The 17,941-nt window shown below is 43.0% G+C and overlaps 1 protein-coding gene across 3 annotated transcripts in view; it reads left to right on the top strand.

The window, feature by feature from the left end:
- LOC140133141 (uncharacterized) overlaps positions 1-17,941 on the top strand; it is a 103,587-nt gene that overhangs the window by 61,898 nt on the left and 23,748 nt on the right. For all 3 annotated transcript variants that reach the window (XM_072152896.1, XM_072152895.1, XM_072152897.1), the window contains exons 16-17: positions 10,650-10,704; positions 17,579-17,597. In XM_072152896.1, the coding sequence (XP_072008997.1) occupies positions 10,650-10,704; positions 17,579-17,597 (74 nt within the window). The remainder of the gene's footprint in view (positions 1-10,649; positions 10,705-17,578; positions 17,598-17,941) is intronic.

Genomic DNA, 17,941 nt, shown 5'->3' with positions numbered 1-17,941 from the left:
CAGCAAAATAAAACCAGCCTTTACATTCAGGTATTTGAATAAACAAAAGAAAACCTACCCGTCAGGGTGCTAACTATACAAATAGTCCACTAGCTCACACTAACCAAAGATCACGTGGCTGCTCCAGACACACAGGTCAGAGCTGTGTCCTCTCAGCCTCCTTCCACAGAGAGACAACCCACTCAACTCTGCTGAGTCATTTTATCCAGGCTAATTAGGCTGTTCCCATCACCTGTGTCCAAGGTGCTGGACAAACCCACCTCAGCACTAAGGCCTTGCATAGAAGCAAAACCTAGGGGAAACATACCGCCCATCCACAGTTAACCCCTTCAGTGTCTCACATACCCTCCCCCTCTGTTTGACCCTGTGGGGACGAACATTTTTGGCCATCAGACAGTGGGTACGGGATAGGGCATCGGCATTCCCATGCAGCTTTCCTGCTCGATGTTCCACCGTGAATTTAAAATTCTGGAGCATTAGGAACCACCTTGTGACCCTGGCGTTCCTCTCCTTGGCCTGACTCATCCAGGTTAGGGGAGAGTGATCAGTCACTAGTGTAAACTGCCGCCCTACCAGATAATACCTCAGGGATTCCAGAGCCCATTTGATCGCTAAGCACTCCCTCTCAACTATACTATAGTTCTTTTCAGGAGGTGTGAGCTTGCGGCTCAGGAATGTTACAGGATGTTCCTCACCCTCCACTACTTGGGACAGGACAGCCCCCAAGCCCACGTCAGAAGCGTCAGTCTGCACAATAAAGGTCTTGGTGAAGTTAGGGGTGATCAGTATTGGTCCCTCACACAAAACCGTCTTAAGTCGCTGAAACGCCCCCTCAGCCTCTTCACTCCACTTTACCATCACCGCCCTGCTACCCTTGGTCAGGTCAGTCAGGGGTGCCGCTATGGTAGCAAAATCGGGGATAAATCGGCGATAATAGCCCACTATGCCCAGAAAAGCCCTCACTTGCTTCTTGCTCAAAGGTCGTGGCCACTGCTGGATCGCCTCTACTTTATTTACTTGGGGTTTGATGACCCCTCGCCCAATACGGTACCCCAGGTAACGGGCCTCTTCCAGACCCAGTGCACACTTTTGGGGGTTCGCTGTCAGCCCTGCTGCCCTCAGGGAGTCTACCACTGCTTGTACTTTGGCTAGATGACTCTCCCAGTCGCTACTATAGACTATGATGTCATCTAAGTAGGCCGAGGCATAACTCCGGTGAGGTTTTAGCACGAGATCCATTAACCTCTGGAATGTGGCGGGAGCCCCATGTAGCCCAAAGGGGAGTACCACGTACTGAAAAAGCCCATCAGGGGTAACAAAAGCGGTCTTCTCTTTAGCCCTGTCAGTCAGGGGTACCTGCCAATACCCTTTCGTCAGGTCAAGGGTGGAGAAGAACCTAGCCTGTCCAAGTCGTTCTATCAACTCGTCAACCCTGGGCATGGGATAGGAATCAAATTTGGACACCTCGTTCAACTTCCTAAAATCATTGCAGAACCGTAGGGAACCATCAGGCTTGGGAATCAACACAATAGGACTCGACCAGTCACTTTTAGACTCCTCGATAACCCCCAGGTCTAACATCTGCCTGACTTCTTCGGATATGGCAAGCCGGCGCGCTTCAGGGACCCGGTAGGGTTTTTGGTGTACCCGGATGTGGGGTTCGGTTATGATGTCATGCTTGATGACTGAAGTACGTCCCGGTAACTTAGAGAACACATCCATATTTCGGAGCACAAACTCCTTCGCTTCCTGAATCTGGGCCCTGGAGAGGGACTCCGAGATCCGTACTTCAGGCACCTTGGCATCGGGTACACCTACCTCCGGTGTCCCCTTCTTGGGGACAGACGCCTTCTCTACTCCCATGGCCATCAGGGACTCTCTTTCCCTCCATGGCTTTAGGAGGTTCACGTGGTATATCTGTTCGGGTTTCCTCCTCCCCGGCTGAGATACCCTGTAGGTTACCTTCCCCACTCTCTCCATGACCTCATATGGTCCTTGCCATTTTGCCAAGAACTTGCTCTCCACGGTGGGCACCAGAACTAGCACTCTGTCGCCTGGGTTAAAGGTCCTGAGTCTGGCTGACCTATTGTAGACCCTAGACTGGGCCTCTTGTGCCCTTGTCATGTGCTCCTTTACAAGGGGCATTACCGCCGCTATGCGGTCCTGCATAAGGGAGACGTGTTCTATCACACTACGGTGGGGGGTCCTCTCCTGTTCCCAGGTCTCCTTGGCTACATCCAAAAGCCCACGTGGGGAACGGCCATATAACAGTTCAAAGGGTGAGAAACCCGTGGAGGACTGGGGAACTTCACGTATGGCAAACATCAAATAGGGCAACAAACAATCCCAGTCCTTCCCATCTTTGCTGACCACCCTCTTAAGCATCCCCTTCAAGGTCTTATTAAACCTCTCGACCAGGCCATCTGTCTGAGGATGATACACAGAGGTGCGGAGCTGTTTTACCTGTAGTAACTTGCACATCTCCTTCATTACCCTAGACATGAATGGGGTACCCTGGTCAGTCAAGATTTCCTTGGGGAGGCCTGTGCGTGAGAACACCTGGAACAGCTCCCTAGCAATATTTTTGGAGGAGGTGTTCCTTAATGGAATCGCCTCGGGGTACCGCGTAGCGTAGTCCAGGATAACTAGGATGTATTGGTGCCCCCTGGAGGATTTGACTATGGGGCCAACCAGATCCATTGCAATCCTTTCAAAGGGCACTTCTATGATCGGTAGTGGGACCAAAGGACTCCTGAAGTGGGAGACCGGGGCAGTAAGTTGACACTCAGGGCAGGAGCTACAATACCGGTTTACCTCCTCCCACACCCCGGGCCAGAAAAATCTCTGCAGGATCCTTTCTCGGGTCTTCTCAGCACCTAAGTGCCCTCCCAGCACATGTTTGTGTGCCAACTCTAGCACCAGCCTACGGTGAGATTGGGGTACTACAAGTTGCTCAACCTCCTCACCCCGTATCTGGTCGACCCTGTACAACAGTTCCCCAATAATCACCATTCGGGGGTATATTTTATCAGCCCCTGGTATTTGGAGTACCCCATTTATCACCTTAACGTTCTCCCGTGCTTTAACCAAGGTAGGGTCCTGTAGCTGTGCAGCCCCAAAATTTTCACGGGAAACCTCAAGGTCCAGCATGTCGGCCACCTCCTCGTGGCCCTCGACCTCACCAGCTAGGACCTCTAGGGGAGAGAATTCATCACATGGGGTCACCCCTACTGCTGGTGTGTGTACATCGACCTCAAAGGGTTCAGGGGCCAAGGCCGGACATACCTGATGTCCATTATCTGCAACAGCACCTGAGGTGGGTCTTCGTCTCCAGAGGTCCCAAAACACCGGTAAGTCTCTGCCGATAATAGCCTCATGAAAAAGGGTCCCCACCACCCCCACTTCATGGGTAACAGTACCACAAGGGGTATGTAGGTTGATGACAGCAGTGGGATATTCGCGAGTGTCCCCATGTATACACAACACTCCCACTCTCCGCCCACTGTATAGTCCAGGATCAACCAAAGTTCCCCGCACCAGGGTGACCAGACTCCCTGAGTCTAGCAAGGCTTCCACTGTGTGACCACCGATTGTGACCATGCATACTTGGGGTTCTGCATCCGTGACTGACTCAGCCGCCAGAACTGGCCGGGCAAACAGTGACACTCGCCGGGTCTGGTTGCAGTCCATTGGCTCCACTGACAGTGGACAGTTGGCAGCAATATGGCCCATTTCATGGCACCGCCAGCACTGGATGCGGCCATGACCTCTGTCACGAGAATCACTGGGTTTCTGGGTTTCCACGCCCCCCAATGAACCCCCTCCCAACCTGACATGTCTCCCCTTTTCCGCAGTAGCAGTCTTACCAGCTGGTTTGGTGACCCTGTCACTGGCACTGCTTCGTGTCGGAGAGGTAAGTAGCAGGTCCTCCGTAGCCCGATACCTCTCTACTAGGGACACAAGCTCCTCAGCTTTTGTGGGACCGGCCTGTCCAACCCACCGCTGGAGCCGAGAGGGCAGAGAACGGGTGAATTTGTCGAGGACCACTCTCTCTACCATCTGTGCGGGGGTGCAGTCCTCTGGTTGTAGCCACTTCCGGACAAGATGGATCAGGTCATGCATTTGGGAGCGTGGGGGTAATTTTTCTGAGTAAGCCCACTGGTGGACCCGGCTGGAGCGAACTTGAACGGTGACCCCAAGACGAGCCAGAATCTCCGCCTTTAGCTGGGGGTACTCACGGGCCTCCGTTTCACTCAGGTCGTAGTAAGCCTTCTGCGACTCTCCGGTCAGGAACGGTGCCAGGACATCTGCCCACTGCTCAGCCGGTAACTCCTCTCGCTCAGCTACTCGCTCGAACACTGTGAGATACGCCTCCACGTCGTCGGTCGCCGCCATTTTTTGTAAAGCCTTTTGTACTGCAGCCCGTGCGGAATGCTGGACAACCGGGTACCCTTGTAGACCAGTATGGGACCCCTCAGTAGCCGACGCTTGCGGTGCTGCCATAATGCCAGAAAACTTCTCCATCATCAGCTGGAACATGGCTCGGGACTCCTCCTGCTGTTGCTGGAGCATGGCTTGCTGCTGTCGGGACCTCTCCTCCTGCTGCTGGAGCATGGCTTGCTGCAGCTGCCGATTAGCCAGGGACTCTTCCTGCTGCTGCTGCCGATTAGCTCTGGCCTCCTCCTGCTGCTGGCGGGACCTCTCCTCCTGCTGCTGGAGCATGGCCTGCTGCTGCTGCCGATTAGCTCTGGCCTCCTCTTGCAGGTATTTAATAAAGTCCTCCATCTTGGCTTTATCCTGCAATTTGCCTGCTGCTTTCACCCAGGCCATGCAATGTTGCAGGATGTAGCGAGCCTTTCAGGTGTGTGTCTTTTGAACTGCCCGCAATCCGAAGCACCATATGTGGAGGATTTGGCCCAGTAGAGACCGTGGTAGCGGGGTGCTGGGATGCAGTTCAAGACAGGGACACCAGGGTACAGTCCAAACAGGTCTCGCCTGCGTTTATTGCAGCAAAATAAAACCAGCCTTTACATTCAGGTATTTGAATAAACAAAAGAAAACCTACCCGTCAGGGTGCTAACTATACAAATAGTCCACTAGCTCACACTAACCAAAGATCACGTGGCTGCTCCAGACACACAGGTCAGAGCTGTGTCCTCTCAGCCTCCTTCCACAGAGAGACAACCCACTCAACTCTGCTGAGTCATTTTATCCAGGCTAATTAGGCTGTTCCCATCACCTGTGTCCAAGGTGCTGGACAAACCCACCTCAGCACTAAGGCCTTGCATAGAAGCAAAACCTAGGGGAAACATACCGCCCATCCACAGTTAACCCCTTCAGTGTCTCACACAGTGTTTAAAAGTTATACAGAATACAAAAAATGGGGCTGAGCCTTAAGCTATAAAATGGCTTCTCCCTCCTTAAAGAGGACCTGTAACCCAAATTTTCGGCACTAGGAGCTGCTTAGTAAAGTAAGAAGCTCCTACACTGCGGCGGGGTACAATGTAATCATCGGGCCGCTCGCAAAGGGGTCCGATGTATTCATGAGGGCCGGTCCAAGGCACTGCCTCTTCCCCGCCCGCTCCATAGGCCGGCGACTGTCACCGCCCCTAGCCACGCCCCAAACCCCCCCCCCCCCCCTCATGAATACGTCGGACAGCTTTGTGAGCTGTCGGACAATTACACTGTAATCCCCCCCCCCCAATTCTGGTGTCCTATTTAATCATTTCACGACCCGTGTCATGGCACGTCACATGTCAGCTGCGAAAATGCCCAATCTATCAAAATATAACGTTTTTTCACTGTCTTTAACCCCGTAACGGAAAATAGCGCTCAAAGTTGAAAAGTGACATTTTGTACTTGAAGTTGGTGCAAAAAAGGTGAATTTGGTAAACATTTTGAAAAAAATTGCTTTTGTCAAACTTCAAAATGTTTTTCAAACTGATAGTAACTAATTTGGGTAGTAAGACTAACATTTACCATATTTCAGCTTTGTGTTGGTGTCAATTTAGAAGTGTCCTTTTGTTTTATTATGACGCTTGAAAGATCACAAATCGAGCAGCATTCTCTCAAATTTTTAAGAAAACTTTGAATCAATTATTTTTAGGACCATTTCATTTCTATAGTAGTTTTGAAAGTTCTGTTAATGGAAAGCCCCCACATATCACCCCATTCTATTAACTTTACCCCTCAAGCTATTTAAAACAGCAGGTAGGAAGCTTATTAACCCTTTATTAACCTTTCATTTAGCAGCAAAATTTACCCAGCTGTCTGACGGAGAAGACAGCACCCCGCAGGCCCGGGGTGCCGGGAGGAGAGGGAGAGAGCCCCCTCCTTCTGAAAGTACATAGATCCCGTGGTCACAATATGGACCGCATGTTAACAGCAGGATCAGAACTCGTTCCGATCCGGACTGTTAGCGCAGATCCCGTCTGTGCTCTTCCCTGCATTGGGGGCTCGTGCAGACCTTAGGTTAAGCCAACAGAGAAACCAGTCGGCCTAGCCTAAGGGTTAAATTTATACTGTAAAAATCACTTTTATTCCAGCAAATTTAAAATGGATATCTCCTGTTCTGTGTCACCTAGAAACACAATTTTGACATGATATTCACGGTGAGATTCCATTTAATATGACATCAGCAGTGTGCTTCTAAGTTCCACAGCTAAATAAATAGAAGTTTTGGGCTTGGCCACTGTCGTGATGTTTGAATCTGCACAGGGTATGTTCAAATAGGACCTATATAGTTGTATGGCAGTCGGGAACGGGTTAAACAAAAGCCCAGACAACCTGTGTGAAAGCTTCTTTTATTTGGAAGCTAATCCTTAGGCCCCACGTGTGGGGACATGTAAGGATATACATCCCCTTAGACTGCAATGGCGCCATACAATGCTATGGGGGGGGGGGGGCGTGTGCTTGCCCAGCTACTGCCATGCAAGCCCACGTTGGTGCAGAGTAACCTTAAAGTAGCTTACCAGGAATGTAAACATATTTCAGTTTGTATACCATAAATACTGGAGTATAAGCCTAGTTTTTCAGCACAAAAAAAATGTGCTAAAAACCCTAACTCGGCTTATACTCAAGTCAAGGAAAAAAAACTTGAGCTCCGACTTCGGGTCCTGGTCCGTCACAGTCTTCGTGATGTCAGCCGCATCAGCACACACCATGTCACCTTGCGGCTGACGTCATGGTGCCTGCGACGGACCTGGACGGGCTGGCAGGCAGGCTATATACTTGAGGGGGCAGGCAGGCGGCCTATATACTTCAGGAGGCTGGCAGGCTATATACTTCAGGAGGCTGGCAGGCTATATACTCCAGGGGGCGGGCTGGCTGGCTATATACTCCAGGGGGCGGGCAGGCTATATACGGGGGAGGGGGCTGTGACCAATGCATTTCCCATCCTCTGCTTATACTCAAGTCAATAGGTTTTTCCAGTTTTTTTGTGTCAAAATTAGGGGTCTCGGCTTCTACTCAAGTATATACGGTAGATAAAAAACCACTATTTGTATGTAACTTTGTAAAGATGTTTTTTTTTTTTTCTTGGCCTCCTTCTTATGTCCAAATTGCCCAAAAAACAGATTGTATAGCCATTAAAAAGTGACAATGCATAATCTGCTCTGAATGGCGCAGCTCCCCACCACATATGGAGTATTGTTATACTCGGGAGAGATTGGGTATCAAACTTTGTGGAGCATTTGGTATTTTATCTAAGGAGAATATGTACATGTTTTGAAAAACACATTAATGCAGCCAAAAAAACTAAATTTCAAACTGCACATGATTTTTTTTAACCACTGTAAAACAATTAAAGGGTTAACAAACTTCATAAAAGTTGCTTTACATACCATAAGGGGTGTAGTTTCTATAATGGGGTAATTTATGGGGTTTTACTATTATGTAGGCCTCGCAAGGTGACTTGAAATCTGAGAAGGTCCCTCAAAAGCATTAATTTGTGTTTTTTATGAAAATGTGAAAAATCCCAACTAACGTTCAAAGCCCCATAACATACTACAAAAATGAGAGAATGCAAAAAAAACCATCTTGACACAAAGCAGACATTCGGGGAATGTTATTTATCAGGTTTTTTTGGCTATGTTAAAAGCGTTCCAAAGTTATAAAAACTTAGTGACACATGTCAGATTTGAAAAAATGGGCCGTGTCAGGAAGGTGAAAAGTGGCTTCGCCGGCAAGGGGTTAAATTGTTCAGGACCAGATAGTTTACCAATGGGATACAACCATGAATGCAGGAAACAATCTAGCAGGGTCTATATTCTAATATAATGCAGTGTAGTACATCAGTTCATCAGATGATTACTATACTTGGTCTCACTAATAAAAAATAAATAAATAAACTGTGGAGAAATTAATTATTCCCCCTATATGCATTTTATATTATAAAACTGCCATACATAATTTAAAAGTGAAAATCAACACACAAACCACACACATCTTCAACAACCTGTTGTTACTGAACCCATACTGAACACCATTCTAAAAAGCTAAAAATTATGATTTTTGTCCAACTATCTCACAAAACAATGGGATTAAAGAAGATCAAAAATTCGCATTTACCCAAAAATTATACCAATAAAAATTATAACTTGTGCAATTAAAAAGTAAGAACTAAAACAGCTTGGCCAACAAAAAAACAGAATGAGGTTTTATTCTGTAAAGCTACCTATACTTATAGTAACACGTTCTCTGTGCTCTTCAAAAAAAAGAAAATCAATTCCAGAATTAACTTTTTTTAATTCCCCAAGAAATAGACAACTTTAATTAGGTTTTTCCACCCCACCACCATTCCTGTGGGAGGGGTAAATGCTCCATGCACAGTGTTACAGCCTGTAATGTAATGCAGCAGCACAGACGGGCTCTGTTAACACCCCAAAGACCCCTTCAAGCTCATTAGCATAATTTTAGAAGGAAGGAGGCCGTGGATAACAAATATAAGATGATTACCACAATCACATTTCCTGGATCTACGAGTAATTGTCCCGGTTTATCTATGTTTGATTTTGCTGGTGGCCTTCCAAAATGGGATTTTGCAAATATAACATATTCTGACGATACCTGTATCATGCTTCTGGCTTCTTCCTATCCTGAGATATATGGCTAATAGATATATGAGACTATCTATAAAACAATATTCCTGAAGTGGGCGGGACTTCCTGGTTGTCACATTACCTATTGGCAATGATGCCGATAGCACTCAGGGCATCCACGTCAACGTGCACAAACTGCTCAGCCAATCGGGACACTTAGTGTTACTGCTTGTACAGAGATCTAGTGCAGAGCACAGCAGGGAAGACACAGCACTGGAGCTCTGTATCATACAAAGCAGTCGCTTCAGAACAACTTGAAAATGGCCTCCACCAACTTTACAAATGTAAAGGGGTCTGAATACTTTCCATACCTGCTAAATTAATAAAGGTCATTGTTGTCCTACCTTCAAATTAGTAACTATCTGATGTTCTTTTTCCAAACTTCAGCAAATCATAAATTGGTTGCACAACATTCCAACCAAAATTTCCCACTAACGTTAAGTACAACATGTCACAGTCACAAAGTCACAAAAAGACAAAAAAAAAATATCCTGTAATGTTCATAGGCTGCAGGGTGACTTGGACAAATTGAGTGTTTGGTCATCAACTTGGCAAATGAGGTTCAATGTGGATAAATGTAAGGTTATGCACCTGGGGGCTAATAATCCGCAGGCAACATATGTCCTTGGGGGAGTAAATCTGGGAGAGTCCCTTGTTGAGAAGGACCTGGGGGTACTTGTAGATCATAAATTAAATACCAGCATGCAATGTCAATCAGCTGCCTCTAAAGCCCATAGGATCTTGTCATGTATCAAAAGTGGTACGGACTCTCTGGGTAGGGATGTAATATTACCACTGTACAAGGCATTGGTTCGGCCTCACTTGGAATACGCCGTCCAGTTCTGGGCACCAGTCCATAAAAAGGATGCCCTGGAGCTGGAGAGGGTTCAACGAAGAGCCACAAAAATAAGGAGTATGGAGGGTCTCCATTATGAGGAAAGATTAAAACAACTAGATTTATTTAGTCTGGGAGAAGAGGACTACGAGGGGACATGTTTAATTTATCGAAATATATGAATGGTCCATACAAAAAAATATGGTGGTAAGTTGTTCCAGGTTAAATCAAATTAAAAGACGAGGGGGCACTGTCTCCATCTGGAAAAATAAAGGTTTAATCACCAGAGGCGACAGGGCTTTTTTTTACTATGAGAACTGTCAATCTGTGGAATAGTCTGCACTGGTCACAGCAGGCACAGCAGAGAGCTTCAAGAAGGGTCTATATGCATTTTACATCTAAATAACATTGATGGTTTTGTTATATAGAATTGTTTCCCATAAATCTCTTTTTTGAACTTGATGGACATGTCTTTTTTCAACCGTATAAACTATGATGCTATTAATGAATCATTTGTCTTTTAGTGCTGTAAAGAACAAAGAAACAATAGCATATCATTTGATAAATACTTGGTTAAAATATTTATAAAAAGGGACACTTCACAAGTAACAGCTAGGCAACAGGGCTTTGTCTTGATTAAATAACACAGTTGTGGATTGGGGAAATAAGCTTTAGTGTTGACAATTTTATACTGTTTTTATGTATTTTTTTTCTAGGTTGATGTGTCACTATGGATGGAGACTATGATGACTCTGAGGACAGCAGACAAGAGTAAGTGTACCTTTTAGTTAAATGGAGTTTTTTCCTCTAGCATTTTTAATACTGATTGAACCATCTTAGAGAATTATATATCCTTTAAAGCTTTCCTTGTTTTATGTGAAACAGTAACACCCTCAGTCTATGCAAATTAAATTGAAAGAGTCGTCATAAAATGAGTCTGGGGAAAAAGTGTCACTTCATATTGAGCAATCTTGAGCTGATACGCACCTACAATCAAGCTTCAGGGTAACAATTGAGAATCTCAGGAGTGTTGAAGTGTAACTGTAAAGTTTCTGATAAAAAATAGTTTTAGCACAGCCAGAAAAAGTCTTTGATAACAATTCCAACTATAGCTATATCAAGCTTCTGGCTTATTCACTTCTGCTAGCTGCTAAACACCTGCATGTAGCTAATTTGAGTAATTTAAGAGAGAGTTACATTCCTTCCTATGTCATTAAAGGGAACCTTCCACCATTAATATACCTATGAAGATAGATCTGGTGGTAGGTGGATCAATAGGACGTGAGGATAGCCCTTATAATCCTTTACCGACATTTGACGTAATAGTACTGCATCGCGGCACCTGCCACACCGTAAAAACAAAACATGAAAAACTCGCAGAAAATTTACATTTTTCATAAAATCTTTTCAAAAATGTTCTAAAAAGTGATTAAAAAATGAGTTATGTTTGCCAAAATGGTACTACTTAAAAGGACAACTCAACACATAAAAAATAAGCCCTAAACTAGCTCTGTAAACCATAAAATATTAAAGTTACATCTCCGAAAAGATGGCGATGCAAAAATAAAAATGAGATTTCCTCTATTTTAGTTTTTTTCCAGTAAAATTGTAAAAATAATTGAAAACTATATAAATGAATTATCACCGTAATCATAGTGATCTGTAGAATAAAGATAATGTATTTTTAGTGTACGGTGTACGACCTCCAAAAAATACAAAAAGAAAGGAAACCAAAATTGACAATTTTCTTTTTACCCATACATTCAAGAGTTAATAAAATCTCATCAATAAGCTAATGACCTACTAAAATGAAATATTTGTAAAGTGCATCTCATGTCGCAAAAAATAAGCCCTTATATGTCCAAATTGCCCAAAAAATAAAGATTGTATAGCCAATAAAAAGTGACAATGCATAGTCTTCTCTGGCGCAGCTTCCTTCTGATGGCCTGGCGTGTGCCAATACAGCAGGTTACCACCACATATGGGGTATTGTTATACGTGGGAGAGATTGGGTATCAAATTTTGTGGAGCGTTTTGGTATTTTATCCACTGAGAATTTGTACATTTTTTGAAAAACACATTAATTTAGCCAAAAATAATTTACTTTCAAAATTGCATCCCATTTTGTTTTAACCCCTGTAAAACAATTAAAGGGTTAACAAACTTCATAAAAGTTGTTTTACGTACGTTGAGGGGTATAGTTTCTATAATGGGGTAATTTATGGGATTTTACTTTTATTTAGGCCTCTCAAAGTGGCTTGAAACCTGAGCAGGTCCCTCAATAGCAGGATTTTGCGTTTTTTATGAAAATGTGAAAAATCGCCCATAACATCCTACAAAAATAAGAGTATGCATAAAAAAACATGTCCGCATGAAGTAGACATTCGGTGAATGTTAGTTATTAAGTTTTTTTGCGGTTATGACTATGTGTGGAAAAAGTAGAACATTTTGAAAATCAAGAATTTTTCCAAATTTTCACCAAATATCTGATTTTCTCATAAATAAATGCAAAACATACCACAAAAATTTTCAACTAACATGAAGTACAAAGTGTCACGAGAAAACAGTTTTAAAATCACTTGGATATGTTAAAGCGATTCAAAGTTATGACCACTTATAGTGATACAGGGCAGATTTGAAAAAATGGGCCGTGTCAGGAAGGTGAAAAGTGGCTTCGGCGTTAAGGGCTAATCCTCACGTCCCTGCATTTTTAAAAAAACTTTTATTAGCTTTATATGCAAATTTTGTTATGCAGCATATCAAAATTTGCAGATAAAGCTAATATAAAAAAAGAAAAAAATAGAAGCTTGTGCTCACCCACATAGATGCATATCAGATATGTAATGCCATGCTGGACAAAGGAGGGATATATCGCTTGGTCCGGTTCCAAGGTAATCATATGAAGAAAGAAAAAAAAGAAGAAAAAATCCACCTGGTCCGCACTGGTAATAGGTAAAAATTCACAAAATTTATTTCGTATTAGCATAAAAAAATGTTACAAAAAGTGTCACTATAATAGCAAACTGTAATCCATAAGATCCACAAGTATCTTTGAGAAAATTTTAATTTCAATATTAAGGAGAAAAATAGAGTATTAGCTGGTCATAACCAGGTTTGGGGATTACGGTGATGTTCGCTCTTAAGGTCTGAAGGGGAATTAAAGTTGAGGATGATACGGAATTGAATAACTTGGCCATGATAAGGGTCTCTCAATAACTTATAAAATGTTGGGGTAAAGCCATTTGGACCAGAGCTTATACCAGCTGGGGATTTCTTAATAGTCTCAGCGACCTCTTGATCCCAATCTAGTTCTGTGACTACATTCTCCCCCAAATCCTGGCAAATTGGTTTCAGCAATGTTTGACTCTACATGATCCTGAAATATTGCAGAGTTTGATCGGTTACTGCACCCCTAATAATTTAGAGGCTAGAGTAAAAGGATTGGAACTCCGTTCCTATTTTCCTAGGATCGTAAATATTGTTGTCCTGCGCATCTCCTACCCTAGTTATATAGGTTACCCCCGAGCAAGGGTGAAGCAAGTGCGACGGGTCTAACGCATTAATTGGAATTTTGCCATACAGGTAACTTTAAAATCGCAGGGGCTGGCATGTATACTTTTCATACATCAGTGAGCTCAACTAGTAACTGCTCTGTTTGAACATCAGTGGACTTATTTTTTAGTTTCAAAGTCCCGTATTTGGTGGAATAGTGACGTCATCTTTGCTCCCTTAGCCTTCTTTAGCCTAGCCCCATGCTTGATTAGAGTCCCTCGTGTCGCTCCCTTAAGTGTTTCCTGTTGCTGAGGTAATGGGTGCTCTGTTGCCTCTTCAGATGCATTAAAGCTTGAAATGGTCCTTGAGCAAATTATCATTTAACCTCCATGACCAAGGGCGATCTAGGAAGAGCTAGGGTAAGATATAACGAGGCTTGGTCGGAGTGCACTATGTTCTCTATGGTGGAGGTAGGGTCCCAGGACAGGCCTTCATGAGTAATGTGGAAGTAGTCGAAACAACTGTAGGTGCTGTGAGTGGGGGGGGGGGGGGTAGGAATAATCCCTATTCTGGGGATGAAGAATCCTCCAAACGTCCAACAGTTGAACCTTTCAGTCATTGCTGAGATCGGGCAGTGGTTAGGTAGGTACCATGAAGCTAAGGTAAATATCTGGCCATACCTTGAGGTCGTGGTGGGTTCCCTGGGTTAGCAGGGGTCGGCAGTGAAGGCCACACAGTAAGATACGGGACTGGGATGGTGAGTGCTGCTGCCACTGCGGGAACGTTGTCAGGATGCCGAATATTATGTGTGGGACCAGAATGGCATATTTGGAGGCAAGAAGGGAACCACCAGATGTACGGGGTCCAACAGTGGTCGCATGACCTTTTCGTTTCAGGAGAGTCAACTGAGAAATATCTGTCAACAGTTGTAGAGAGCTTTTTTCAAGTGTTTGTAAATGTTATAAAGATGGTAAGATATGAATAAACTGAAAGCACTTAATGTTACTGTAAAGTTATGGTGATTTTACCAAATTATTATATGTATATTATATGTCATTCCCCCTTTGAAAACAAACAGGGCGATGTCTACTCGGTGCTGTTCACTTTTTTCTTTCCAAAGTTATGGTATTTTTTGTTGTGAAAGTGTTTGACAAAATTCCTTCTCACCAGAGGTAAAGTGGGGAGAGACTGTCTGGTTATAGGGATCGTATACAGAAACACTGTTATTGCGGCTCATACTTTTCACTATGGTTAACTTCTATGTATGGCAAGCAGTTCAACCCATGATGACTCCTTTATGTGTACTAGTTTGTGTGTAAATTTATTTAAAGGGGTATTCCATGAATCAGCATAATTCATATACAAATGGGTACTCAAAATATAAGCTAATATGTAATTAGTTGTTATTTAAAATTTTGCTCCCTTTAGCAGAAAATGCTGATGACACAGACTGTAATGAAGAATTAAAATGCTACTGGCCCTTTAATCAGTCCGTTAATTTCCTCCATGCGGTCCGTTGCAGAGCAGACACAGGACAGAAGATGGCTGCTGGTCACATGTTCACATCACATGTCCTGCACCTGCCTGGGAAGGTCATGTGATCACCACTACGTTTGGCTGTAGTCGGTTGGTTGCAGTGCAGTGTAGTTGGTGATGGCAGTTACACTTCATTACTATGGTAACAGCAAGAAAACCTGTTAGTTCATCACTGGGAGCAGAGCATAAGAGGGAGGAGGAGTTACTGAGAACTAAAGGATCATGGAACTTGTAGTTTCCAGTGACGGCCATCTTAGTGATAACTCCACCTACTTTAGAGAGGCCATAAATTTAGTAAATCATAAAATCAAACTATTTAAGATCCGTTTTGTGACTGACATTGAGTATTGTTGTATTCTCTTATTTATATCATTGGGGGTTTTTGTGTCAGACGTTCATATTCCCGGAATACCCCTTTAACCCCTTAACGCTGAAGCCACTTTTCACCTTCCTGACATGGCCCATTTTTTCAAATCTGCCCTGTGTCACTATAAGCAGTTATAACTTCGGAACGCTTTAACATATCCAAGTGATTTTAAAATTGTTTTCTCGTGACACACTTCAGGTTATTTGAAAAATTTTGGTGGTATGTTTTGCATTTATTTATGAGAAAATCAGATATTTGGTGAAAATTTGGAAAAATTCTTGATTTTCAAAATGTTCTACTTTTTCCATACATAGTCATAACCGCAAAAAAACGTAATAACTAACATTCACTAAATGTCTAATTTATGTGAACCTGGTTTTTTTATGCATACTCTTATTTTTGTAGGATGTTATGGGGCTTTGAACATTAGGTGCGATTTTTCACATTTTCATAAAAAACGCAAAATCCTTCTATTGAGGGACCTGCTCAGGTTTCAAATCACTTTGAGAGACCTAAATAAAAGTAAACCCCATAAATTACCCCATTATAGAAACTACGCCCCTCAACGTACGTGAAACAACTTTTATGAAGTTTGTTAACCCTTTATTTGTTTTACAGGGGTTAAAACAAAATCGGATGCAATTTTGAAAGTAAAATTTTTTTGGCTAAATTAATATGTTTTTCAAAAAATGTACAAATTCTCAGTGGATAAAATACCAAAACGCTCCACAAAATTTGATACCCAATCTCTTCCGTGTATAACAATACCCCATATGTGGTGGTAACCTGCTGTATGGGCACACGCCAGGGCATCGAAGGGAGCTGCGCCATTCAGAGCAGATTATGCATTGTCAATTTTTATTGGCTATACAATCTTTATTTTTTTGGCAATTTGGACATATAAGGGATTATTTTCTGCGACATGAGATGCACTTTACAAATACTTCATTTTAGTGGGTCATTAGCTTATTGATGAGATTTTATTAACTCTTGAATGTATGGGTGAAAAGAAAATTGTCAATTTTGGTTTACTTTCTTTTCATATTTTTTGGGGGTCGTACACCGTACACTAAAAATATTATATTATCTTCATTCTATAGGTCACTACGATTACGGTGATACCTCATTTATATAGTTTTTCATTTATTTTTACAATTTTACTGGATAAAAACTAATATAGAGGAAATCTCATTTGTTTTTGCATCGCCATCTTTTCGGAGACGTAACTTTAATAGTTTTTGGTTGACAGAGCTAGTTTAGGGCTTATTTTTTACGTGTTGAGTTGTTCTTTTCAGTGGTACCATTTTTGCGCACATAACTTTTTTTGATCACTTTTTAGAACATTTTTGTGTAGAGATTTTATGAAAAATGTACATTTTTGGCGTGTTTTTCGGGTTTTGTTTTTACGGCGTTCACCGAGCGGGTCCAATAATGTTTCTGAGTTATTGTACGGATTGTTACGGACGCGGCGATACCAAATATGTGGGGTTTTTTGGCGATTTTGTGTTTTTTTCACTTTATTGCATGTGTATAGGGAATATTTGTGTTTAGGGGACTCTAACTTTATTTAATTAATTATTTTTATTAAAAAATTATTTTATGTAGTGTTTTTAACATTTTTATTAACTTTTACAGGTTAGCTTGAACAAGTGATCCACTGATCACTTGTTCAAGCTCTTCTTCACATTACACAGTGTAATACAGATGTATTACACTGTGTAATGTAACACACTGAGCATGCTGCGCATGCTCAGTGTGTTACAGCCGGGTCCTGTCAGAAGGCAGGACCCGGCTCCCGGCAGGAGGATCGCGCAGCCCCGGGCACCGGCAGTCCCGGGGCTGCGATCGGAGCAGCGGACCCCCCCGGTAAGCGCTGCGGGGGGGTCCGATTCTTCTGAAATGCCCCTTGCACGCCGCGGTCAACGCGACCGCGGCGTGTCAGGGGTTAACACCCGCGATCGGAGAAATCTCCGATCGCGGGTGTTAGAGGCAGGTGTCGGCTATAATATATAGCTGACACCTGCAGCTTCTGGCGCCGGCTCCTTTCAGGAGCCGGTGCCAGAAGCATGACGTAATAGTACTGCATTTTGCGGGAACTCACCTCCCGCGATGCAGTACTATTACGTCAAATGTCGGGAAGGGGTTAAACTACAAAGTTTAGTATTTATTTTAAAAAAAAACTGTTTTAAATATTTTGTATGATTCCATAATTTAATCTGATAACATTTTATATTTGTTTTTTTACGACAGAAATGAAAAAGAAAACAAGGTAAAAAATTTATTTTCAATTAAGGCAATTGGTTTATGTTGGGTGCAGATAAAGTATAAAGTATATATATTTTTAGCCCTGATTGGATATAGAATGTCAAAATGTCTAAAATAGCTACTTTTTTTTTTTTTTTTTTTGCACACTTGAATAAGTGATCAGATGGTTGTACGAACAACCACATACCGTACTACAGATCCTAACACAAAAAATGACCCTGTGCATATTTCATGGGATAAAATAGAATATAAATGCAATTTTTTCTAAGCATTTTTAACATTTAGGATTTTTTTTCTTATCGTTGCCACTTCCATGTCACTGTATTTGTCAGTCCACACACTTTATTT

Source organism: Engystomops pustulosus, chromosome 5 (genome assembly GCF_040894005.1).
Source record: "Engystomops pustulosus chromosome 5, aEngPut4.maternal, whole genome shotgun sequence".
In the NCBI taxonomy this organism is placed as follows: domain Eukaryota; kingdom Metazoa; phylum Chordata; class Amphibia; order Anura; family Leptodactylidae; genus Engystomops; species Engystomops pustulosus.
Note: the sequence above shows the minus strand (reverse complement) of the source record. Positions and strands in the feature narration are given on the sequence as shown.